This window comes from Ambystoma mexicanum, chromosome 7p, assembly GCF_040938575.1.
Source record: "Ambystoma mexicanum isolate Mex_15411 chromosome 7p, UKY_AmexF1_1, whole genome shotgun sequence".
In the NCBI taxonomy this organism is placed as follows: Eukaryota; Metazoa; Chordata; class Amphibia; order Caudata; family Ambystomatidae; genus Ambystoma; species Ambystoma mexicanum.
The window spans coordinates 9172147-9197832 of NC_090939.1; the positions used below are offsets into that span (position 1 = coordinate 9172147).

Genomic DNA, 25686 nt, shown 5'->3' on the forward strand with positions numbered 1-25686 from the left:
ATAAGCCTCTTTTTCAATGATGGCCCAGTTCCTTTCCCTTTTTGTCAAACACCTGTTAATGTAGACGACAGTTTGCTCTCCCCCTAGAGAGGTCAACTGCGCTAACACTGCTCCAATCCCAAAATCACAGGCATCTGTCTGGATAGTAAACCCCTGGCCATATTCTGCCACTTTCAGAACTGGGGCCCTGCGCAATCCATGCTTTAAATTCTGAAAGGAGGTTCGACAGGTGGGGGTCCAAGTTACCTTCTTCATCATTTTCTTCGAAGTTACATCATTCTGGGGTATGGCAATGTTCCCATACCCTCTTATTAACGACCAGTAGTACCCGGTGACACCTAGAAAGGCTCTCACCTGCGTCTGTGTGGTTGGGATGTCCCAATCCTTCACAGCCTGTACCTTTGCTTTGAGAAGTTGTTTCTTACATCCACCAACCAGGTGGCACAGGTAAGTCACTGTGCCCTGCGCTATCTGGCACTTTGTGGCCTTGATAGTCAGACCTCCATTCTGCAGCACCTGAAGCACTTGTTTCAGGTGGGATAAGTGATCCTTCCAGGTGTGGCTGAAAACAGCAATGTTGTCTAAATAGGCAACACTGAGGTTTTCCAGACCAGACAAAACCTGGTTAACCATCCTCTGAAAAGTGTTAGGGGCATTATTCAATCTGAGGGGCATCACAGTGAACTGGTTATGTCCTTCTGGGGTTGAGAATGCTGACCTCTCTCTCGCTCCATCTTTCAAGCCGACATGTCAATAACCTGCAGTGAGTTCAAAGGTACTCATGTACTTGGAAGTGCTGAACTTGTCAATGAGCTCATCTGCCCGAGGAATGGGGCGAGCATCTGTCTTCATGACAGAATTGAGCCACCTGTAGTCCACACAAAAGCAAACTTCAGTTTTTCCACCACTGTTTTTTTTAGGGACCAGTGCCACTGGGCTAGCCCATGGACTGTGGGATGGCTCTATCGCTTCAAGGGAAAGCATTTTGGAAACGTCCTCCCTGATGGCGTCCCTGACCTTATCGGACATCAGGCGAATCCTACTCTTCACTGGCGTACTGTCTCCAGTGTTCACATCATGGGTGCACCAATCTGCAGGACCTGGAGTCCACGAAAACAGACCAGCAACCTGTCCCAGTGAACAGCGACAGACTGTCAGTTACTGTTCTGACAGGTCCGTTACAAGGCTGACACCTTCAACTGACCCATCTGTGGCTTCAGTGTGCAGGAGGTCTGGGAGGGGATCAGTCTCCTCCTCAGTCTCTCGGTCAGTCACTAAGGCCATGACCAAGTCATCCCGGCTATAATGGGGTTTTAGTCGGTTGACGTGAAAGACCCTGCACATCTGTTTAGATCCTTTCATGTCAATGAGATAATTCACCTCACTGACCTTTTCTAGCACACAGTAAGGCCCATTCCACTTGTCCTGAAGAGCACTGGGTTTGACAGGCTCCATAATCCACACCCACTGTCCTGGAGAATAGACTGTCACTGTGGCCTTCTGGTTATGCCAGTGCTTCATCAGCCCCTGTCTGGCCTTTAGGTTTTGCGTTGACTGTTCCATGTACTTTGCCATACTACATCAAAGGCCAAGTACATAGTCCAACACATCTCGTGTAGAGGATGTGGGGTCACCCTCCCATCCCTCTTTCACTAGACTGAGGGGACCTTGTACAGGGTGTCCAAACAGAAGCTCAAGGGGGCTAAACCCTACTCTGTTATGTGTCTCCTCCCTGTAGGCGAACAGAAGGCATGGCAGGAGAATATCCCATTTTCTCCTCAGGTGCTCTTCCAAGCCACCTATCCTGCCTTCCAGGGTCTTGTTGAACCGCTCAACAGGCCAGTTTGTTTTTGGATGGAAGGAGGTAGAAAACTGGTAGGTGAATCTGCACTCTTCCCACATAGCCTTCGAATATGCTGATATGAAGTTTGATCCCCTGTCAGAAACGACTTCCTTGGAGAATCCAAGAATATCCCGATCAGAGCCTACCCAGCCACAGAGGCCTTGATGCTCCTCAGAGGGACAGCCTCGGGGTACCTCATGGCGTGGTCTACCACCACCAAGATGTAGCTGTTCCCTGAGCTGGTTTGAGGATCCAAAGGACGGACAATATCCATGACTATTCCCTCAACCGGCCTCCCAACCACGGGTAGTGGGATTAAGGGGGCCTTTGTGGCACCACCTGACTTGCCAGAAGCTTGACGAGGTGGGCAGGACTGGACAAATTCCTTAACCTGTACGCCGAACTGCAGCCAGCAAAAGTGCTTAGACAACTGGCCCAATGTCTTAGTCACTCCCAAGTGACCCGCTAAAGGAATTTGATGAGCCAAATCCAAAAGGAACTTTCTGTGGCACTGGGGAATCACCAACCTTCTGGTGCCCTCACACTCAGAGTAGTATGGCTCACTGTACAGGAGTCCATCCCCCCAGTATACTGTGAACAGGCCAGGGGCCTTGCCCTTAGGCTTCTCCTCCACCTGCTTCCACAGGTCCGCCAGAGTGGGACATTCTTCATGGGCTTTAAAGACGTCAGTCTGATCTGGGTCCCCAGCTGATGCAAACTCATCCAGCTTGGGCAGGCCCTTCAGATCTGAGCTCACCTGGTCCTCCACCTCAGGTTCCTGCACTGAGCCAGGGAACTCTGAAGTTACTGAGTCCCCTGCTACCAAAGTAGAGTCCTCAGTGACTACTGGCTCCTCTACCACTGAAGTAGGTGACTCAGCAGTCAGTGGAACTGAACTAGGGGCTACTGGCCATGCTGGTCCCTCCAACAAGCCCTCTGGAAGCACTCCATGCCCAAAGGCTCTGAGAGACTTCAATCTGGTGATCTCTTGGGCCCTCGATCTCATAGCCACTGCAACTATCACGGGATCAGGAAGATTATTACCCAACAGACATGGGACAGCGATGGAGTCTTTCACCGCTACACAGCGCTGGGTAGTTACACCTCACCAGCTGAACTCTACTATCGCCAAGGGGCACTTGTTCTTTTCATCAAACCATCTGATGCTACAATCACGCCCATCAATACACTGGTCTGGCTGTACCCACTGCCGGGTCACAGCAGTGACGCTAGCCGCAGTGTCTCGGACCGCATGAGTTTTGTGTCCATTGATATACATATGTTCTAGATAGAGTTGAGTATTATTGAGAACTGCCGGGCAATCTCTTCTGGAGACCCAGTAGCGTTCCCACTCAGTGTAACCAATCCACATTCGGCCACTCTCTGGTCTAGTGGGAAGTCCTCCTCTATGAGTCCAACATTCACTATGGCTTGCTTGGGTAAGCCGTTGCAAGCAGGATCCCCTTTCCTATGGCCCAGTTCCTTACACACAAACAACATTTGGGTGGTGAGAACGCAGGTGTCCCAGTGTTAGGGTTGCCTGCGCTCTTCTTTTCAGTGTGTAGGGCTGAACTAGAGTTTTGGGGTTTCCCTTAGTTCTTTTGGGGACTTGACTTCGAAGAGGATAAGGTTGTACCTTTGTCCTTCCCATCCTTGTTTACTTTTTTGTCCGAAGATTTATCTTCCGGTTTGGGTGTGCTCGCCTGCACCTTTTTCTGGATGCAAGCACTCACAAACCTGTTGGCAGCCTTTGCTAGCTCCCTTGGGTCTGTGATAATCTTGTCCACCACATGCTGGTGTAGGTCAACCTCACAATTCTTCAATACATGCTCACCCGCAATCAAATTGTACATCCCTTTACATGTGTCAACTTTGTTACCAGCCACCCACCTGCTCAGATATTTCAACAAGTGTGTGAATGATTACAATGTCTGCCCACTTTTTTCCAAGCTCTCTGAAGCTCTTGAGATACTGTTCTGGGGTTTTACAGAACTTCCTGAGGAGGGCCGCCTTCATGCTCTCATAAACTGGCCTTTCCTCAGGAGTTAACTGAAGAATTGCATCAGTCCCTGGTGTCGGTAAGAAACTTATCAGGGTTGCACCCCCACAATCCTCGTCCACCTCCTGTAGCTGAAAAGCCAGCTCCAGCTCCAGCACTTAAAACCAGTCAAAGATATCCTTCCCCACTTTGTAAGCCTGCACTAAGTCTTTGGGGATGTGCAATCTGGGGCTTATCCCGTGTACTGGTTTCAGCCACAACTGTTGCTTTTGCTAGAGGTGGATCTGTTGGCCTCCTTCTGCTCTTCAAGCGCCAGCTTCCGCAGCTCTATGGTGACCTCGTCCCCCTGTTTCTGCTCTTCTATCGCTAGTCTCCCCTCCTCGAGCAGGAGCTTTCTAGCCACTACCTTGTTAACAGTAGGAACAATTATTGGGCCACTTAGAGACTGTGCTGAGGCCTGGGACCAGCCGGATGCTGCACTAGCCCCTGACTTCATTGACACTGTAGAGTGTTGAGACAGCACACTTGCCCCCCGGCGTGATGGTTGGCGAGAAACACTGCGCATGCTGTCGTCCTCGCCATCTTCCACTACCCCTCTGGAAGGTCTTGTCCGTTCGGGTGCACGGGGCCTAGCACATCGCCTGGGGACTTCTTCCCAACTGACCTGGCTTCTATGTCTCTTGACATAGGACACGCAGGACATCCTTGGTCATGCCTTTTACAGTCTCCATGTCAAGATCCATGATTATTACGAATACCTAGCAGTGCCTAAATGTTTCCTGCAACAGTACTTTCATCATTGGGTGACTAAGCTGTGCGCAAGGATCCAACTAGATAAGACCGCCTGCCACCAATGTGACGATTCAACTTCCAGACACCAGTGGTCCAGAGATGAATATCGGTTTCTAAACCATCAATCAGCCCCACACCTCTAGTATACCAGAAGGGATCCGAACAAATTGGAAACACATGTAAATTATAAACCTCCTTGTCCAATTTTGGTAACATGCATGGAACGGAAACGCATTGCATTTTGGATACTGACAGGAGGGTGGTTGTTGAATTAATTAATCTCAATAGTTCAAGGATACTTGATTTCAACACAAAGGGAGCAATGGGTCATAAAATGTCACTAGGGGCCTTCAGGGAAGGACTTGGGGGACAGAAACACAATGTACCTTGTGCTGTTGATGTTCTTGGTGCTCAACAGGGTCGAGTCTGTCTGTTTTAGGGCACCTTGCAGCTTTGCGACAGAATTCAAGAAGGGAGACAGCTGCGGGTATCAGGCGGCAGTTAGTTTGGTGAGCTTGGCTGGACGGACGGCTGCAAGATGGCCTACACAGTGGCTCAGGGTCAGGAATTGTCTCAGTGCTGGTCGGCAGGTCTGAAGCACTGGTCCAGGCGTCTCAGGTGGCTTTAGTGACTGCAGCATAACAACAGTCAGCAGTGCAGTCGCTTGACGCTCAAGCGGCTTGACTGGCTCGAAAATTTCCTTTAAGGCGGATGTTGGTAGATGCTTGTTGATGCACTCCTCCTAGCTTGTTCACGGGGCTTGTGTCATCCTTACAGGCAGACGGCCCAAGGCTGAGGAGACTGTTGCTGGCAGCTGCCTTGTTCTTAGTTTGGTTCAGAGACTCTCTGGCATTTCTCACCTAGGAAGCTTGCTACAGAGCCTAGCAGGGCATGCTGTGTGCTGCCTGGGTACCGGTTCTGGAGCTGCTGGAGGGTCTTCTGGATTCAGTATCTCCCACTGTTCCCTGGGAGATGTTTAGTGGAGGGAGCCTGCATCCCTCTTTGGAAATCCTGGCCTTCATTCACTGGCGGAAGCTGTAAGGCCAACTGTACCTTCAGCCAGGGTCTAATGCTGAGTTCTTCTTGTTACTCCTTGTGAAGTCTTCATATGATTTGCACAAAAAATGGGCTCAGCCCTCCTTTAATGCTAAACTGGCCACAGTGATTGCTGTAGACTAAGCCGACCTTAATGAAACAATCCTGGGTCCCCACCCAACAATCTCCTGTATGCATGAGATCACAACTAGAGTGCTTTGCAATAGAAATGGTAAAGGGGTGAAACCATGTAATACCAAGTCCCACTCATCTTCCTGTCTGTTGTGGATCAAAGAATCACTCTGGTAATTGAGCTCTCTGTGGTTCCTGATTAGAGTGGCAGGTCTCCCTTGAAGCAGCAGCAGAACAGACTTTCTGTCTCTTGTAAACCACATTCTCGTACGTTCTGAATGGGGTCCACCTGTGGGGGTTGTCTACTGTGAGCACATAGTCCCAGACATGACAGGTCACTTCCCTTGATACTGAGAGGCAGGAGCTGGCTTCAGGTTGACTCAGTGCATATCAAAGGTTGTTGGGGTTTCCTGTCTGTTTTGTTAGTCCTGCAACCAGGCCCCCCCTGTAGGCCTGTTTGAATTAACTCTGATTAGTATGTGAAACTGCAGGCTAACAAAGCACATGGTGGATTCATTGAGCCTTTGTTAGTTAATAAGACTGGCCATGGCAGGAGGAAGGTTTTTCCTTCCCCCTTCTGGCTGTCATATCCCTACTAAATATGACAGGGGCGACGGCACCTGTATGCTGTGTTCACCCAGAGTACATGGGTCTATGTGTATGTCGTGCAGTGAGCATAGGAAGATGTGTGCAGATTAGCCCCACACATTTTCCAGAGGTCCATCTACAATCATTCCATTTCTTTTAAAATGTCAAAAAACCAAGGCGAGCGCACACACACCATGTGGATGGTCGAACTCCTCACAGGCTGTATCATCATTTTTATGCTGATGACTCCCAACTATTTCTATCTTTTTTTTTCTTTCACACCCACTATACACACAAATCTCTCCGCGTGTCTCTTTGCTATCAAAACCTGGCTGTCTAACCAGTTTATTGTCCTGAATCCCTCTAAAACTGAAGTTCTCTTTTTTCCAGCTAATTCGATCCCTGCGCCTGTTCCTCCTCCCTTTGGCTTATTTTCTCCTTCCCATCTTTCAATCCCTCTCACTACCTGCAATGTCGGCCTTCATCTTGACACTAATCTCTCTTTTGCTCATCACATTTCTATCACATCCCGCTCCTGTCGTTCCCATCTTTTCAACATTTGGAAAGTTAGACCTCTTGTAACGTTTAGTGCCACTAAGCTTCTAATGTCTTCTTTCATTTTTTCACAACTTCTCTACTGCTCTGTACTTCTCTTTGGTTTCCCTGTCGCTCGCCAAGCTCCTCTAAAGTCTGTCTTAATTCCTCCATTCGTCTGCTGTATTCCTTATCTATGCATGACTCCATTTCTACCTCTATTCGATGGCTACCATTTATCTTTCATCTCTAGTTTCCTTCTATGTTCCCTCTCGTGCTCTTCGCTCTCAATCCTGCTTTCTTCTACTTGTACCCTGTCCTCCATGTGCTTCTTCACGGCTACGCTCTTTGTCTTTGCTGGCTCCTCTCTGTTGAAATGCTCGTCCACTCTCTCTGCCTATTCTCTATCACCCGACTTCCCGTGCCGCCCTGAAAACCTTCCTACTTCAATCTTAACTTTATTTTAGTCCTAGGTGTACTGTAAATTGGTTTGGTACAGCGCCTTGGCGTAAGGCGCTATATAAATGACAAATAAATAGGAAATACGAAATGTGGAGGCTTTCCGCTCTGTAGCTGATATTAGCCCCCCCCCCCCGTGGGTTGGGGCTATGGCGCAAAGCCCGCCTCTGCCCTTTGAGGCGAGGTCGGCACTACATCACCACCTCCAATAAAGACCAAATAAATGTATGTGGAGGACACCTTGCACGGAATGTTCTTCTGGATATCTTCGAGTGTGTTGATGAAGAGGCTGGGAAACCTTGGCACAGTGTCGGTGCACTTGATGCCCTCTCCAAGGCTGGCAAGGCTGGTCTGGCTTCAGCTGTGTACATCATTTTACATTCAACTAATCCATCCGCAGTCTTATCCCTCCTTATCTCCCTGGCTTTAGCACCCGCCACGCCCCTCCATTCCCCCTTCCTTCCAGTGCACCCACATCTGCAGATCTGGCCCCCTCTATCGCCCTCCCCCCACACCCCCAGTGTCCTATAAATTGCTGATCACTGCCTTTGCCATATGAGCCAACCGATCGAGGGCAGCGGCAGTATTTGTAAATGCTGTCTAGAACAGATGCCATTAAATGCCCCCCACCAAGTCCACTCCCTGTTTACAGGTCAGGTGGCTGCCCACACAACAACTCTGATGGCCGCTCACCTGCTCCTAGTTGTACGTGGAAGATTAAGCCCAAGACCTGGGTCAAAGGTCACTGCTGAAAGCGAGAGCATGCAGCCTCAGTTCTCTCTCCCCAGCACTTACTCAAGGACAGCTTTTATTTCACACACCTGCTCTACTAGAAGCCAATGCACGGCCAGGGCAGCCAGAGCCCCCACTACGATCCCCCGCCGGGACCCTCCACTCGGGTGGGCTCATGCTTCTGGACGATGCCACCCTCCCGTGATCACATTGCGCCCACCCTAGAGTCTAGACACAGGTTCTCAGCTCCGCGACTCCACTCCGCTGCCGGGTCACGCCGGGCACTGTGTGACAGCAGGGCATAGGCCATAGGCTAGCCTAGGGTCTGGTGGCTTGCCGAACCCAATGCTGCACCCAGGAGCACTGCCAGAGAAAAACGCTCTTCTACCCCGCCTGATGAAATGGCTGCCACCTGTTCATGGAATGAGGCCCTCACCCCAGCGCTGTGCAAGGCAGCATGGCAGCAATAACCAGCACTGCGCATGTAGGATGTATATAAGCCCTCCTACCAATTTCCAGGGTCTACGAGTAACCATCACCCGAGGAGGAAACCCTCAGATGGACCTTCTGGGACCTGAGCACGTGACCTGCAGAATAAACACAGATGGCAGTAGGAAGCACCTAACTCGGGGCGCTATCGAACCTGCAGTCAGCATGAGCCATCTTTCCAGCCTAAATACAGTCCGAGCCAATCAGCAGGTCCCAGGATCAGTACCCGCCGGCACAAGATATGCCAGCCTTGTAGATCTGGTAAGCTCCCCGTTCCATGTATGTAAGTGACTATGGCAAAGGCGCTGTGGTTGCTCAAAGTTGAAGAAGGGCTTGGGGCCGGGATCTACTGAACGGGGTCCATTCGCTGGATCAGTGAAAGCAAAGGGCATTTACATCCAGGTTGAGGTTAGAGTGGAGGCAACCTGGGTTTCTCCTGGGCTTGGTGTTAGGATACATCTGAGTCCCACGTCCACCAAGAAGGTGCTGATGTCATTTGGTATTGGGGTACACTGATTGCGTTAAGACCTGTCTGAAACCCTACACCATGAGGCTTCCCTCCCAAGTGATCCTTGATCTGTACCCCTCCTCGCCTATGCCCCCTATTGCCCCTCTCGCTAGCCCCCCATAGATGGCCATCAATTCTCAAGGAATCTTTCCTGACTATCCGCTTACCTTTGATGGCATGTATTCTGTATCTATGTCCCGCTTATTAGCGTGAAGCCCCCCACTACTCCCTGTGTTTAGTGTCGCCCGCGCGCTTCCCAAATACCCGACAGGCGTAGATTGAATACCTGTAATCCTTTCTGAGTCGGTCTCCTCTGTTCCCCTGCAGGTCACCTTCAGCAAATCCTGCAGATCCAGCGACATCAAGGACCTGCTGTGTGTGGCCGCGGGGCTTCCCCGGTAAGTACCCGGGAGGGGGCGGGGGGGCTGCCTTGTTTGCTTGTATCTGTTCATATGGACATTTTGCACTTGGCTTCTTGCTCTTGGCCTGTGCTTAGTTCTGCTTGTCATGCTTGTGCAGTGTTGCCTTCACTTTGGGGATCAGCATCCATGTTCCATAATGAGACCATGCAAAGATAACTTTTAAGCTAAACATTTGCCCCCCTCCCAGAATATCTTGCTTCTGAGATGCTGTTGCAGTGTTCTGCTCCACTCCTGTGTTGGCGGCGCAGATCCGTTCTGTACCCTCCCTGTAGGGTATCACCCATGAGGTCCACATGCTTTCTCTACACCCCCAGCGTGCACTGCGACATGCGCTCCCAGACCGCGCACCCTTCTTTCCTACATACCCTGCTCTTTTTGGCGCATTTCATAAGCACCACAGTCATGTTTTTCCGATTGTCGATCCACCAGTATCATGTAAATGTAATTAGCCAACAGCATATCAGTGATCCGCCAGAGGGAGACATCCAAAGAAAACCACGCAGTGCTTGTCAACATATCTGGCCAACCACAATATGGGTCCTCCATGCATCGGTAGCACTAAACTGCCAACCACAAGATGGCGGACTGCCAGCTGCTGTGGTCATATAGCTGCAGCATTTTCTGAATGTGATTGTGTGCCTGGCAACACTGCCGTGAGGCCCTGTCCCCCACCAATTCCTAATATGTCCATTATTCTTCCCATCTCCAAGCCTCCCCTTTGGCTCTACCCAAATACTGGCATGTGTGTTATTCTCATTATTAGAGTATTTATTGAGGGCGGACCTGGCTACGGGAAGCAACAGAGCGCTTTACAAATCATAGGGGGAAGGACACAGTGTGAGGGGCACAGAGATACAAGGGAATAGAGAGCTAACAACGGGGGAGGAGGAGGAGGGTGGGCAGTTGAGCAGCAAGGGTCTACAAGCAACCAGGAGAGTAAACAGTGGAGATAAGATCGCCCAGTCTCGGGTAGGGTCAGGAGTGCAAGGTGTGAACCTAGGTGCTAGGGAGGAGCCACTCCTTGAAGAGGATGGTCTTGAGATCTTTCCGGAAACGTAGATATGAGGGGGCAAGATTGGTGGCGACAGGGAGGAGGTTAGATTTGCGATGTCTTTCTAGCGTGCTTCAGACAGAATTAACTGCATCAGGCGTTACTAAATTCTGTTCCGCACCAACGCATAAGTACTGATGGAAAAAAAAAAGAGGAAAAAAGGCCAAGTGGTTCATTAAACAGGTGAGTCTTTAAAGCCTTCCGAAATAAGATAAGTGACATAATGCCTTGAATCTTGGGAGGCAATAGGTTGCACAATCAGGGCCTGTATGTTGAAAAACGTCTATCGCCCCCTATGGACAAAGCTGGGCGGCGGAATCACTAATAAGAGCTTATCAAGGGATGGTGGAAGGGCTTCCTTCCGGACAGGTATCTTGGGGCTAACTTAATAAGGCAATGAAAACTACGCAGAGCATTTCAAAATCAATCCTCTACTGAACTGGAAGCCAACAGAGTGATTGGCGTAATGGGGGTGGGGAGTTGGGTGTAGGTACCGATTTAGGTGCTCTAAATGTCAGTCAAACTGCTGTGTTCTGTGCCCTCTGGAGGCGGTTGAATTGCTTTCATTTACGCCCATGAGGCTACTGTTCTGATAATTCAGCTTGGAATTAACCAATACTCCTACCACAATCGCATGGTCTTTCTGGCGAACAAACTGGATGGAGTTTCCTAACAGACGACGAGAATAGAATACCGATTGCATCTTAGCTTCTACCAAGGTTGGACTGCCATAGGCAGATTTTTGACCTTAGGTGCAAAGGTCATTGGTAGCCAGAAAATACACAGTGGAGGAAGAGCACAGGAGAGATCCGCCAACAGGTGTTTAGGGCCCATGAGAATCAGCTCAGTTTTGTTTGGGTTCAATTGGAGTCTGTTGCTTACCCTCCCATCCACTGGCCCACCTCCTCAGTGCATTGCCGCACCTTGCGCAGGGATTCAGCCCTCTTGCTCACCCTCATGTAGATCTCGGTATCATCAGCATATGAGTGGTAACCCAGATCATAGTTTCTGAAAATGGTCATTGTTAAACAATCGTTAAACACTGTGAAACAACAATGGCGACAGCGAGGAAGCGTGTGGGACCCCGCATTCTATTTGGATTGGCTCTGATATATAACCTGCCATTTTTACACGCTGGTGGTGACTAGACAAAAAATATCTAGAGCAATTTAGCTCATGAGCTGATACTCCCCTCTGGGCCGTAAAATGTTAGAGGCCATTGTATCAAAGGCCTTACCAGCAGTGTTAAAACCCTTTTCCCGCAATTTTAAAAATGTCATCCCACTCTTCCGCCAAAGCAGTCTCCGTACCATGATAGGGTGAAATCCGGTTTGAACGGAGTGGAGCAGTGAACGCTGAACGTTGGAAGATGACTACTTTCTCCAGGATTTTGGCTAACTAGGGCGGAGGCTGCCCCCGAACGATAATTCTGGAAATCCATAGCATCGAGAGACGGCTGTCAAGTCAGGGGGAACTAAGCCTTTATCTAAAGAAAGGTCAACAAAGGTAGTGATAAACTGGGCCAATGGCATGACATGTCTTTGTGCCGCACACGCAGGGAGAACATAAAACATATCATTAGTAGGTTTCAATTTCTTAAGCAATAAGTTAATAAGATCAGAGGTAAGTAGGCTAAAATCAAAGTGTACATCCGCCCCTGTGGTTGTTTCCACCGTAGGATCGATCCGATTGAAGGCTTGCCCTATCTTCTCCCGAATAAATTTGATTTTGTTCACAGAAAATTCATTAAATTCATTTGCTTCATGCGTAGAAGGAGTTATGTAAGGTGAAGCACTTATAGGATTTAAAAATGGAAGAGAAAAGTTCTCTAGGCTTATTCAGTGAAGGACAAATTCTACTCTGTAGGAACTTTGCTTCAGCCTCAAATATTGCATTGTTACACAGATTTCCGCCTTGCCACACCTGATTAAGCTTTTAGATTTTATCCATGCTCTTTCGTATTTGCAGTACAACTGCTTAATTTTAGTAGGTGAGTACTAAGAGTTCTACTGTTTGTTAGATGTTGTAAATTGGCGCAGAGCTATGGAGTCGCCAATTGATTTCAGCTCTTTGCAGCCCGTAGCAATCACTCCCAGGGTTGGTGTAAACGGCTGCCAAAGCAGTTGCTAGGTCAGTCCCAGAAGTCTTAAGAAGATCTTTCTCAAAACGGTTCCTTAGCACTTCCTGATGTCGGTTAGCGCTCTGCAAATTCATGGCAATAGGAAAAGTGATCGGAACAGAAGGTAGCCTCGGTCCTGACCATCAAGATACCTGAGCCACGTAATAGCACTGAGTGGATACAGTGTCCATAGAGGTGGGAAGGGGATATAGTTAAAGGTCATAGGTCATGGCTAGTCATGAGCTACTAAAGTTCAGTTGAATCAAGAGTAGTGGGATTGTCTAGCCAGGTATTACAAATAATCAGTACTTAGGTGTATCTAAGGGCAGTGATGGCCACACATTGGTCCAGATTGGCTAAAAGGGTCTTTGCCGGACCTGGAGGCCTATAGCAGAGGATCATTTTAAAGGAAAATGTGGGAGATAGCGTGACCTTTAGACATCCAATTTGGGATACCTCACCCCAATTTAACACATCAAGGTGTGATAGGTTCCAACCGTTCTTATAGATCACTGCAATACCGCCTCTTCTGTGGCGTGGAGTGATTTATACATTTAATAGAATTATCATGGGGGACCAGTGTATGAAACCGAGCACAGGAAGAGTCGTTGAACCAAGTTTTTGTTAAAAACACGAGATCCAATTTGTTTTGTTCCTCCAAGTCATACAACTCTGGTCCATGAGCTAATGCCAATCTGGTATTAATTAGAGCCAACTTAACTTGAATTTATCACGCTATATATGCAATAACAGTATATATTATAATCCTGGATCTTATTTAATGTCCCTAAAGAGATGGATCGAGGGTTTTGTCTAAACGTCAACAGGATCTTGCTAGAGTAGCACACCATAAAGCCTTCAATAAAAAGGGCAGAAAAGTAATTGTTGGATAATTTTACCAACCAAGGTTCCAGAATATGGGGGCTTAGAGAAAGAAGGCTTGTCTTCTGGCTCTTTTCTTCCTCCACCGGGGAGTTCAAGTCTGCACGACACGTAGGCCTCCACAGATGCTGAGCTTCTCAGTGAGGTAGCTTGGGGACTTCAGGGGGATAGCCGTGTAGGAGATGCAGCAGGAGGTGAGGATAGGGGCTTGGGGACTTCTTGGCAACAGCCTTCTAGATGATGCAGCAGGATGTGCGGATGGGGGATTGGTGGGCTTGGGGACTTCAGGGGGACAGCCTTGTAGGAGATGCAGCAGGAGGTGAGGATAGGGGCTTGGGGACTTCTTGGCAACAGCCTTCTAGATGATGCAGCAGGATGTGCGGATCGGGGATTGGTGGGCTTGGGGACTTCAGGGGGACAGCCTTGTAGGAGATGCAGCAGGAGGTGAGGATAGGGGATTGGTGGGCGTGGGGACTTCAGGGGGACAGCCTTGTAGGAGATGCAGCAGGAGGTGAGGATAGGGGCTTGGGGACTTCAGGGGGACAGCCTTGTAAGAGATGCAGCAGGAGGTGAGGATAGGGGATTGGTGGGCTTGGGGACTTCAGGGGGACAGCCTTGTAGGAGATGCAGCAGGAGGTGAGGATAGGGGCTTGGGGACTTCAAGGGGACAGCCTTGTAGGAGATGCAGCAGGAGGTGAGGATAGGGGCTTGGGGACTTCAGGGGGACAGCCTTGTAGGAGATGCTGCAGGAGGTGAGGATAGGGGCTTGGGGACCTCTTGGCAACAGCTTTGTAGATGATGCAGCAGGATGTGCGGATGGGGGATTGGTGGGCTTGGGGACTTCAGGGGGACAGCCTTGTAGGAGATGCAGCAGGAGGTGAGGATAGGGGCTTGGGGACTTCTTGGCAACAGCCTTGTAGATGATGCAGCAGGATGTGTGGATGGGGGATTGGTGGGCTTGGGGACTTCAGGGGGACAGCCTTGTAGATGATGAGGCAGGATGTGATGATCGGGGCTTGGGGACTTCAGGGGGACAGCCTTGTAGGAGATGCAGCAGGAGGTGAGGATAGGGGATTGGTGGGCTTGGGGACTTCAGGGGGACAGCCTTGTAGATGATGAGGCAGGATGTGATGATCGGGGCTTGGGGACTTCAGGGTGACAGCCTTGTAGATGATGCAGCAGGATGTGATTATAGGGGCTTGGGGACTTCAGGGGGACAGCCTTGTAGGAGATGCAGCAGGAGGTGAGGATAGGGGCTTGGGGACTTCAGGGGGACAGCCTTTTAGGAGATGCAGCAGGAGGTGAGGATAGGGGCTTGGGGACTTCAGGGGGACAGCCTTTTAGGAGATGCAGCAGGAGGTGAGGATAGGGGCTTGGGGACTTCAGGGGGACAGCCTTTTAGGAGATGCAGCAGGAGGTGAGGATAGGGGCTTGGGGACTTCTTGGCAACAGCCTTGTAGATGATGCAGCAGGATGTGCGGATGGGGGATTGGTGGGCTTGGGGACTTCAGGGGGACAGCCTTGTAGGAGATGCAGCAGGAGGTGAGGATAGGGGCTTGGGGACTTCAGGGGGACAGCCTTGTAGGAGATGCAGCAGGAGGTGAGGATAGGGGCTTGGGGACTTCAGGGGGACAGCCTTGTAGACGATGCAGCAGGGGGTGAAGATGATAGGGGCTTGCAGTGGGAGCCTGTGCGGCTCTATGAGGGTCGGGGTGTTGCGGTTGAACTTGCAGTCCTTTGATGAGCCTTGCTGCAGCATGCAGGACACATCTCAGGAGTGCCAGGGTAGTCTCCGGAAGGCCTTCCATAAGGGCATTGCTACCATCCTGGTGGGGGAGGACCAGGGCTTGAGGAGCAGCTCTGAAGGTGCTCTCTGGGATGAAGGGCTTGCTTCTCCGCACGAGAGGACGTTTGTGGATCTATGTCCATAAGCCGTGGTACAACCAGCAAAAAGACACTCTCCCAACCAGCAAAAAGACACTCTCCCAAACAGCAAAAAGACACTCTCCCAACCAGCAAAAAGACACTCTCCCAAACAGCAAAAAGACACTCTCCCAACCAGCAAAAAGACACTCTCCCAACCAGCAAAAAGGCACTCTCCCAACCAGCAAAAAGGCACTCTCCCAACCAGCAAAAAGACACTCTCCCAAACAGCAAAAAGACACTCTCCCAACCAGCAAAAAGACACTCTCCCAACCAGGAAAAAGACACTCTCCCAATCAGCAAAAAGACACTCTCCCAACCAGCAAAAAGACACTCTCCCAACCAGGAAAAAGACACTCTCCCAACCAGCAAAAAGGCACTCTCCCAACCAGCAAAAAGACACTCTCCCAAACAGCAAAAAGACACTCTCCCAACCAGCAAAAAGACACTCTCCCAAACAGCAAAAAGACACTCTCCCAACCAGCAAAAAGGCACTCTCCCAACCAGCAAAAAGGCACTCTCCCAACCAGCAAAAAGGCACTCTCCCAACCAGCAAAAAGGCACTCTCCCAACCAGCAAAAAGACACTCTCCCAAACAGCAAAAAGACACTCTCCCAACCAGCAAAAAGACACTCTCCCAACCAGCAAAAAGGCACTCTCCCAACCAGGAAAAAGACACTCTCCCAACCAGGAAAAAGACACTCTCCCAATCAGCAAAAAGACACTCTCCCAACCAGCAAAAAGGCACTCTCCCAACCAGCAAAAAGACACTCTCCCAAACAGCAAAAAGACACTCTCCCAACCAGCAAAAAGACACTCTCCCAACCAGCAAAAAGACACTCTCCCAACCAGCAAAAAGGCACTCTCCCAACCAGCAAAAAGACACTCTCCCAACCAGCAAAAAGACACTCTCCCAACCAGCAAAAAGACACTCTCCCAACCAGCAAAAAGACACTCTCCCAACCAGGAAAAAGACACTCTCCCAACCAGCAAAAAGACACTCTCCCAACCAGCAAAAAGGCACTCTCCCAACCAGAAAAAAGACACTCTCCCAAACAGCAAAAAGACACTCTCCCAACCAGCAAAAAGACACTCTCCCAACCAGCAAAAAGACACTCTCCCAACCAGCAAAAAGACACTCTCCCAACCAGGAAAAAGACACTCTCCCAACCAGCAAAAAGGCACTCTCCCAACCAGCAAAAAGGCACTCTCCCAAACAGCAAAAAGACACTCTCCCAAACAGCAAAAAGACACTCTCCCAACCAGCAAAAAGACACTCTCCCAACCAGGAAAAAGACACTCTCCCAATCAGCAAAAAGACACTCTCCCAACCAGCAAAAAGACACTCTCCCAAACAGCAAAAAGACACTCTCCCAAACAGCAAAAAGACACTCTCCCAACCAGCAAAAAGACACTCTCCCAACCAGCAAAAAGACACTCTCCCAACCAGCAAAAAGACACTCTCCCAACCAGCAAAAAACAAGACACTCTCCCAATCAGCAAAAAGACACTCTCCCAACCAGCAAAAAGGCACTCTCCCAACCAGCAAAAAGACACTCTCCCAAACAGCAAAAAGACACTCTCCCAACCAGCAAAAAGACACTCTCCCAACCAGCAAAAAGAGACACTCTCCCAACCAACAAAAAGACACTCTCCCAACCAGCAAAAAGACACTCTCCCAACCAGCAAAAAGACACTCTCCCAACCAGCAAAAAGACACTCTCCCAACCAGCAAAAAGACACTCTCCCAACCAGCAAAAAGCCACTCTCCCAACCAGCAAAAAGCCACTCTCCCAACCAGCAAAAAGACACTCTCCCAACCAGCAAAAAGCATTGATTAAAAATGCAGTCAATGTTTTAAACAAATAATTATCTTTCTTTTTCTTCACGTTTTTGACTGAAAGTCCAAACAAAACAACATTTATCTGGCCTCGGCAGTCTGACTGCAATCGATTTTTAAACCATGTGTTTCTATTCCTGGACAATGCAGGACTTACAGGATGGGACCAGTTGCAGATGATCACTTTCTTGTTTCACCAATACGGAAATTATTGATTATTTTAACAGTTCTCAATGAAAATCCACCTCTGCCGCACTTAGCACAGTGTACCAGTGAGTGTGCGGGGGAGTTGAACATCCAATACACCGCCTCTCTGAGCAAACCTACAAATCAGGGACAGACAGGCACAGATAACGGGGTATCTGCAGGAGGGGCTATGTAAGCTGTAAGGCTTTGATGTTTTTCAAAGGTCTCTGCCAGAGGAAGTGGCGACATTCCACGAAAACTCAAAATATGCAAAATAAATGACTATGTTAGCCTAATCAAGGTAGTAACTCCTTTTTTTGGATCAACATTCTATTAATTCCTTGGCTACCACGGTTCAAGTGAAAGGAACTAAATACATTTAGCAAGGCTCATGCTTAAATAATAAAAATCAATTAAGGTTTTGTTATTAAACAAAAAGGTACAACATTTGTGGTTACCTATTAAACTGTTCCTCAATTGCTCGCAACGTAAAAAGAAACAGCACATCATTTTCTTTATTTAATTAATCCCGAATTATTTTTGAAACAAATACAGACAATAAGAGCTCTTTTTATAAATGAAATGTACCTGAAAATTCAGGCATGGGGACGGACAGCTTTATTGATCAAGTTCTATAGAAGCCTTGCCCATGATGTTCACCATCTGGAATAGGCAATAGAAAATACTCACATTTGCAGCTCCTCACATGGATTACAAGTAAAATAAATTAGGAGTTACCCATTGCTACGTGAAGAGGGAGGAAATACTTGATAAAGGCTACAGCAACATGTTTCAAAGAGTACAATTGTTGAAGATATGTTTCCTAATCTTCCGTTTTTTCAGTTTTATTAAACTGGAGTAATGGACTCAGAAGAAGTCCATTTTTGTCTCGTAAGCTTAGTGGGCATCTCGTCCATTCCATGAATCGGGCTGGAAGGTAGCAGTGTACATCTCAGGGCCTCAGCGCTTCTCCTCTTTCGCTCCTCTCCAGAATTGTGTCCGTCAGGTGCATAGTTTCGATATGTGCTTGTTTGCTATCCTCCTGTTTGCCAATGCATGAATTGTCATCCCTACACATTCTATATCATTCTTGTTTTATAGTCGAAACAAACATTTGGGATAAAGAGGATTATGTTTCACCTCTAGAGTAATTGGAGCGGGGTTTTAGGCTAAATCGTTCTGTTTAAGCTGGACTAGATCTGTGCTTTATAAGGCACCTTGATATTACTGTTATTTTTGTGATTTAATATTAAGTTGTATGCACGGGACCCACCCAATTTCGGGGTCTTTGTGTTCCTTCCTCTTCACCCGCCCCTCCCAGGACCAATTTGGTCCCTTTCTCTCCGCCACCTCTCTCTCTACCTATGGAGTTCCTCGGGGCTCTATCCCCTCACCCTGGTTTTTCAACCTCTACTTTGCCCCTTTGGCCCACCTGATCTCTACCTTCTCCTCTAACTTTCAGTGTTATGCGGATGACACTCAGCTTTCCTACAGGCTCCGCTCAGCCTCCTATCCTCTCTCGCTCATTCCTGACTGCCTATCCATGATTCAGGATTGGTGCGCCTCCACCGATCTCTGCCTTAATGCCAGTAAGACCGAGAACCTTCTCATTGGGACCCCTAACCCTGCTTTCCCTCTCTCACTCTGGCCGCCTGCCTTGGTCCCTCTTCCTTCACCATCCTGCGAGGCAAAAATACCTGGTGTCATCTTCGACTCCACTCTCTCTTTCTCTCCTCAACTCTCAGACGTCGCCAAGAAGTCCCACTACCAGCTGCACCTCCTCAAAGGAACTCTTCCCTTTTCAATTTCCCCAGAAGCTCACTGTCTCCAGAGCCCTGGGTATCTCTAGGCTGGACTACTGCAACAGCCTCTTTCTAAATCTGCCTTCCTCCACTCCCCGCCCTCTGAAACTAATCCAGAACAGGACTGAGAGACTTATCCTTGGCCTCAAGCACAGGGACCATAACCCTCCAGCTCTGAAATCTCTCCACTAGCTCCCGTAGGCTCTCCCTCCCCTGCTGACCTACCTGTCTGCTGTGCCAGCTGGTTGCTTGGCTACCATCAGAGTCTCACTGGGTACCAGGCTCGTTCTCGATCAGTCGCCCTTGCACTGCCTCCAGGACTACCACGCACTTAGTGGCTGTGACTGTAACCCTACAGTCCCTTGTTCTCCTTGCACTACCCAGACCTGCGCTGCCCTGGCTGCACTTACTCAGAGCAATGCTGCCCTGTTTTCTCCTCCCCTCTCCCTTGCACTTCCCCCCTCCCTTCCCCTCTCCCTTCCCCCTGCACTTTGCTTTGTCTCATTTTCAAGATCTGAATGACACAAGGTCTAATAAGATCACGTGTCCTGTCCTCCCTCTATCTTCCCTCCCTTGTCCTGTAGCGCCTAGAAACACTTGTGTACAGGCGCGTTATAAATGCCATATCATATCATATATTGAGTTCTCTTTCTGATTCTTTGCAGTTATTGCTTTGTTAACAGGACACCTCAATTTCCAGTAATAGCACTGGTTCCAGTGAAGAAATTCTTGTATAACAAAGTTTTGTATCAGGAAAACAGAACACAAATGCCGGGCTCAGACAACCGACATTTGGTTAGTCATGATTTTTGGTTATCCATCACCATTATGCTCCCAGGGTTGCCAGAGAATCACGCTTTAGCTGGACTTTGGCGTAAGGTGCTCTATAAATTATAAATAAAATGGAACATTTAAAAAAGACTTCTATTTTGCTCCAAAACCTTTTTTTGTGAAAAGAGAAAATATCCTTTTTTTGTTCAGAATCCTCAATTTTCATTTATTCTAGTCCCAGAGGCCTGGATTTAGGTTACACTCTCATCACACAATTGTTTGAGATGAATACTCCTCTCCCATATTTCCACAGAGCACTGCCTTTCTAGACTGTCCTATTTCTATTTTCACTGACTACTCAGGTCACCAATTAGAACTTCCTTTTTCTTAAAGAGTAATTTTGTCTGATAAATGTGTTGCTTCCCCTGGAGCATGAAAGGCGGAGCATTTGACCTCAGCACCCTCTGAAGTAGTGTGAATATCTATGATGCCAGCGCGTGTGTATCTTTGCTTTTAAGAGGTTCACGTCTGCATAGAAGGCATTACACCTTATCCCACAGAGATACCGGCCAAACGCAGAAAGAACAGCAATGCCGCTGATCTAGCTTTCATTTTAGCATTTAATCTATTGTTGAACTGAATATAGGATTTGTTTTAATGCTTTACTGCTGCACATTTGTAAATTGCATTATTGTGGTTTCCACTCTGGTCTCCTATGAGTTAGAATCGTCATTGACTCCTCTGGAGAAATAAGAGTGTCCGGTGTCTCCACAATTGCTGCTGTAAGGACTTTGGGGACTCATTATAAATTCACTAATGTTGGTAAAAATAGCAGTAAAGTGTCAATAATTCTGTTACTACCACTTTACCGCCACGTTCTTGCATCACCGAATTCCGAGTTTGTAGTAGTAGAGCTTTATTGTACAGAAGAGAAGCAAACTCCTCTGTTCCATCAACGGCTTAGGGAAGATTCAAGATATGTTTGGGCCCAAGTGCAACGGCTTAGGGAACATTTAAGATATGTTTTGGCCCCAGTGCAATGGCTTAGGGAAGATTTAAGATATGTTTTGGTCCAAGTGTCGATCCTACTCAATAGATGTGCAGCCTTCAACGACTCTGTAGTCCAAGCGGATCGCCAGCGCCTGGAAGGAACAGTGTTTGTGCACGCCGGGACTAATGTGTCCTGTATATTAGACCGAAAGAAATCCCTCCGACCCGTGCCAGTGAATCACCCATAGAACCAATGCAAATGGGAGGCTCCCTTCACTAGGGGGAAAAGAGAGAGAGCACAAGAGCCGCTCTGCCTCCACTGAGGACAAGCCAGTAATTTTTTTGTGGGATTGTTCCCTTAATCCATGAACTGTGCAAAAAGCAGAAGGGGCCATGGAGCATGATAAAGTAGAACGGACACAGGTAAACATGTAAGCCAAGCAACTCCTGAGGTGATCTTGACGAGCGTAAGAACTATCTAGATCTCTCTTATAACTTTACAAGTCACTTTAGTTCTCCGCAAGGATCAAATTACAGGAGGAACGGCTCACTTAGCAGTTAGGGTGATTGGTAATTACTAAAGCAAATGCTACTCAGCCACGGCTACTGTGAGGGGTCAGTAATGTGAGACGGACAACCGCTTGCAGTTTTCTCAAAGTAAGACATTTTATTAAAGTAAAGGTTTGCAAATAAGGCCTTGCTTGCCCTACTCTACTAAGGAATTCCCTACCTAGTCTAAAGGCTAAGGGGGCAATCTCTAGCATGGGGGTTAACTGGCCCTCACTCTACACAACAAACATTCAAAGTAAATGATAAAGCAACACAATATTATAAACAACAATTGACCAATACGTGGATGAACGTCAGCCTCACAATGTTCAAAGGAAACCAGTTCTTACCAGTTCCAAGTCTAAACAAAAGTTCATCAAACAAGAATCCACTGGTAGCAATTCTCTGGTTTCAGTTGAAAAGTTCCCCTTCCAATTCCAGCGAAGAAAATAGCACCAATGGGAGTCCTGGATATCCTCCCTTCAAGGTTATTTGCCACAGTTCAAAGAATAGGTGAAGGACTTCTTGGATCTGTGTGATTATTGCGATTGCCAAAAATGCCAACCTTTTATTTTAACCCTTTACACCATATATACATGCGGGGAGACCCCCCACAGCTCCCCCATATTACTAGTATACTCTAAACCCTCCACATATATATGAGGCATCTTCCCTCTCGCCCCCTCTCATGGGGTATCCTCACTTTTGCCCCCTCTCTTGGGGTATCCTCACTCTTGCCCCCTCTCATGGGGTATCCTCACCCTTGCCCCCTCTCTTAGGGTATCCTCACTTTTGCCCCCTCTCTTGGGGTATCCTCACTCTCGTCCCCTCTCATGGGGTATCCTCACTCTCGCCCCCTCTCTTGGGATATCTTCACTCTTGTCCCCTCTCATGGGGTATCCTCACTCTTGCCCCCTCTCTTGGGGTATCCTCACTTTTGCCCCCTCTCTTGGGGTATCCTCACTCTTGCCCCCTCTCTTGATGTATCCTCACTCTCGTCCCCTCTCATGGGGTATCCTCACTCTCGCCCCCTCTCTTGGGATATCTTCACTCTCGTCCCCTCTCATGGGGTATCTTCACTCTTGCCCCCTCTCTTGGGGTATCCTCACTCTTGCCCCCTCTCTTGAGGTATCCTCACTCTCACTCCCTCTCTTGGGGCATCTTCACTCTCGCCCCCTCTCTTGGGGTGTCCTCACTCTCGCCCCCTCTCTTGGGGCATCTTCATTCTCGCCCCCTCTCTTGGGGTATACTCACTCTCGCCCCCTCTCTTGAGGTATCCTCACTCTCACTCCCTCTCTTGGGGCATCTTCACTCTCGCCCCCTCTCTTGGGGTGTCCTCACTCTCGTCCCCTCTCATGGGGTATCCTCACTCTCACTCCCTCTCTTGGGGCATCTTCACTCTCGCCCCCTCTCTTGGGGTGTCCTCACTCTTGCCCCCTCTCTTGACATATCCTCACTCTCGTCCCCTCTCATGGGGTATCCTCACTCTCACCCCCTCTCATGGGATATCCTCACTCTCGCCCCCTCTCATGGGGTATACTCACTCTCTTGCCCCCTCTCTTGGGGTATCCTCACTCTCTCACCCCCTCTCATGGGGTATCCTCACTCTCGCCCCCTCTCATGGGATATCCTCACTCTGGCTCCCTCTCTTGGGGTATCCTCACTCTCGCCCCCGCTCTTGGGCGCCCCCTCTCTTGGGGCATCTTCACTCTCGCCCCCTCTCATGGGATATCCTCACTCTCTCGCCCCCTCTCTTGGGGTATCTTCACTCTCGCCCCCTCTCATGGGATAGCCTCACTCTCTCGCCCCCTCTCTTGGGGTGTCCTCACTCTTGCCCCCTCTCATGGGGTATCCTCACTCTCTCGCCCCCTCTCTTGGGGTATCCTCACTCTCGCCCCCTCTCTTGGGGCATCTTCACTCTCGCACCCTCTCATGGGGCATCCTCACTCTCGTTCCATCTCTTGGGGCATCTTCACTCTCGCCGCCTCTCTTGGGGTATCCTCACTCTCTCGCCCCTCTCTTGGGGCATATTCACTCTCGCCCCCTCTCTTGGGGCATCTTCACTCTCGCCCCCTCTCTTGGGGTATCCTCACTCTCTTGCCCCCTCTCTTGGGGTATCCTCACTCTCTCACCCCCTCTCTTGGGGTATCTTCACCCTCGCTCCCTCTCATGGGATATCCTCACTCTCGCCCCCTGTCTTCGGGCATCTTCACTGTCGCCCCCTCTCTTGGGGCATCTTCACTCTCGCCCCCTCTCTTGGTGTATCCTCACTCTCTCGCCCCCTCTCTTGGGGTATCCTCACTCTCTCGCCCCCTCTCTTGGGGCATCTTCACTCTCGCCCCCTCTCTTGGGATATCTTCACTCTCGCCCCCTCTCTTGGGGTATCCTCACTCTCTCGCCCCCTCTCTTGGGGTATTCTCACTCTTGCCCCCTCTCATGGGGTATCCTCACTCTCTCGCCCCCTCTTTTGGGGTATCCTCACTCTCGCCCCCTCTCTTGGGGCATCTTCACTCTCGCCGCCTCTCTTGGGGTATCCTCACTCTCTCGCCCCTCTCTTGGGGCATCTTCACTCTCGCCCCCTCTCTTGGGGCATCTTCACTCTCGCCCCCTCTCTTGGTGTATCCTCACTCTCTCGCCCCCTCTCTTGGGGTATCCTCACTCTCTCGCCCCCTTTCTTGGGGTATCTTCACTCTCGCCCCCTCTCTTGGGGCATCTTCACTCTCGTTCCATCTCTTGGGGCATCTTCACTCTCGCCGCCTCTCTTGGGGTATCCTCACTCTCTCGCCCCCTCTCTTGGGGTATTCTCACTCTCTCGCCCCCTCTCTTAGGGTATCCTCACTCTCTCGCCCCCTCTCTTGGGTATCTTCCTTCAGGGGCTCAGCATATTACGTGACTCTTTTGCACTGGGCTCACCCCTTCTCACTTCTTCCCTTCCGGGAGTCGTCAGGCTGCCAACAGTCCCTCCTTTGCTCATGAACTTTAGGTAGCACGTTCTGCCTTTCTTCTAGCTCCTCGATCAAAAGGGTGTGGGCCTCTTATGCCCCTCTGTGGTCTCTCAGGTTTCCCTCTTCAGCATAGCAAGGAATCTACCAGACACAAGGCAGCCTTCCTCCCCCTGCTTCAGGCTTCTTCTCCACTGATTTCCCTTAACCAGCGAGACAGGGATCCAGTCCCCAGCTGAGACAACTTGCAACTGAACTGACTTTCCTTTCATCCAGTCCTTTCTCCATTAGCCCACTGATTGGCTGAACTGACCAGCCTCTCCATTGGTGGAAGTAATGCTTACATCATAGCCCCCTTAGCGTGGGTCAGCTCCTTTTGGTTAGTTCAAATGACAGTTGCACTTAACTCGACTATAGTAGGGCTCTACTCCAGTTGATCTGGTTTGCTCCTCCTAGATGGCTGGCATGGCTCTCTGTGTTCCTCTTGCTTTATGAAAGAAGGTTTTATTTTATTTCCCCAGGTCTTTCTAGTTCTGTAGATTTTATTTCATTAATTTAGACTAGTTTATCCACAGTACTTAATGGGATTCGAACCCAGGTCTTCTACATGGGAGGCACGAATTCTGCCTGTATTTCACCTGTACAGCTATTCAGGGAACCTGAAGCCTTTTCCTTGCAGCTGGTAAGTGATTTTCCGCTCTACATGGTGGCAGCGCATCTCGCTGCATGCCGCCGCTTCACCAGTTGCATCTCGCTGCATGCCGCTGCTTCACCAGCTGCATCTCGCTGCATGCTGCGCTTCACCAGCTGCATCTCACTGCATGCTGCGCTTCACCAGCTGCATCTCACTGCATGCTGCCGCTTCACCGGCTGCATCTCGCTGCATACCGCCGCTTCACCAGCTGCATCTCGCTGCATGCTGCTGCTTCACCAGCGGCATCTCGCTGCATACCGCCGCTTCACCAGCTGCATCTCGCTGCATGCTGCTGCTTCACCAGCTGCATCTCGCTGCATGCCGCCGCTTCACCAGTTGCATCTCGCTGCATGCCGCTGCTTCACCAGCGGCATCTCGCTGCATGCCACCGCTTCACCAGCTGC

The 25686-nt window shown here is 49.4% G+C and overlaps 1 protein-coding gene across 1 annotated transcript in view; it reads left to right on the top strand.

Annotated features, from left to right (window-relative positions):
* The window catches only part of PDE9A (phosphodiesterase 9A), a 543111-nt gene that overhangs the window by 160631 nt on the left and 356794 nt on the right, over nt 1–25686 (top strand). Inside the window, exon 3 of the mRNA XM_069635653.1 lies at nt 9439–9509. Within this exon, the coding sequence (XP_069491754.1) occupies nt 9439–9509 (71 nt within the window). The remainder of the gene's footprint in view (nt 1–9438; nt 9510–25686) is intronic.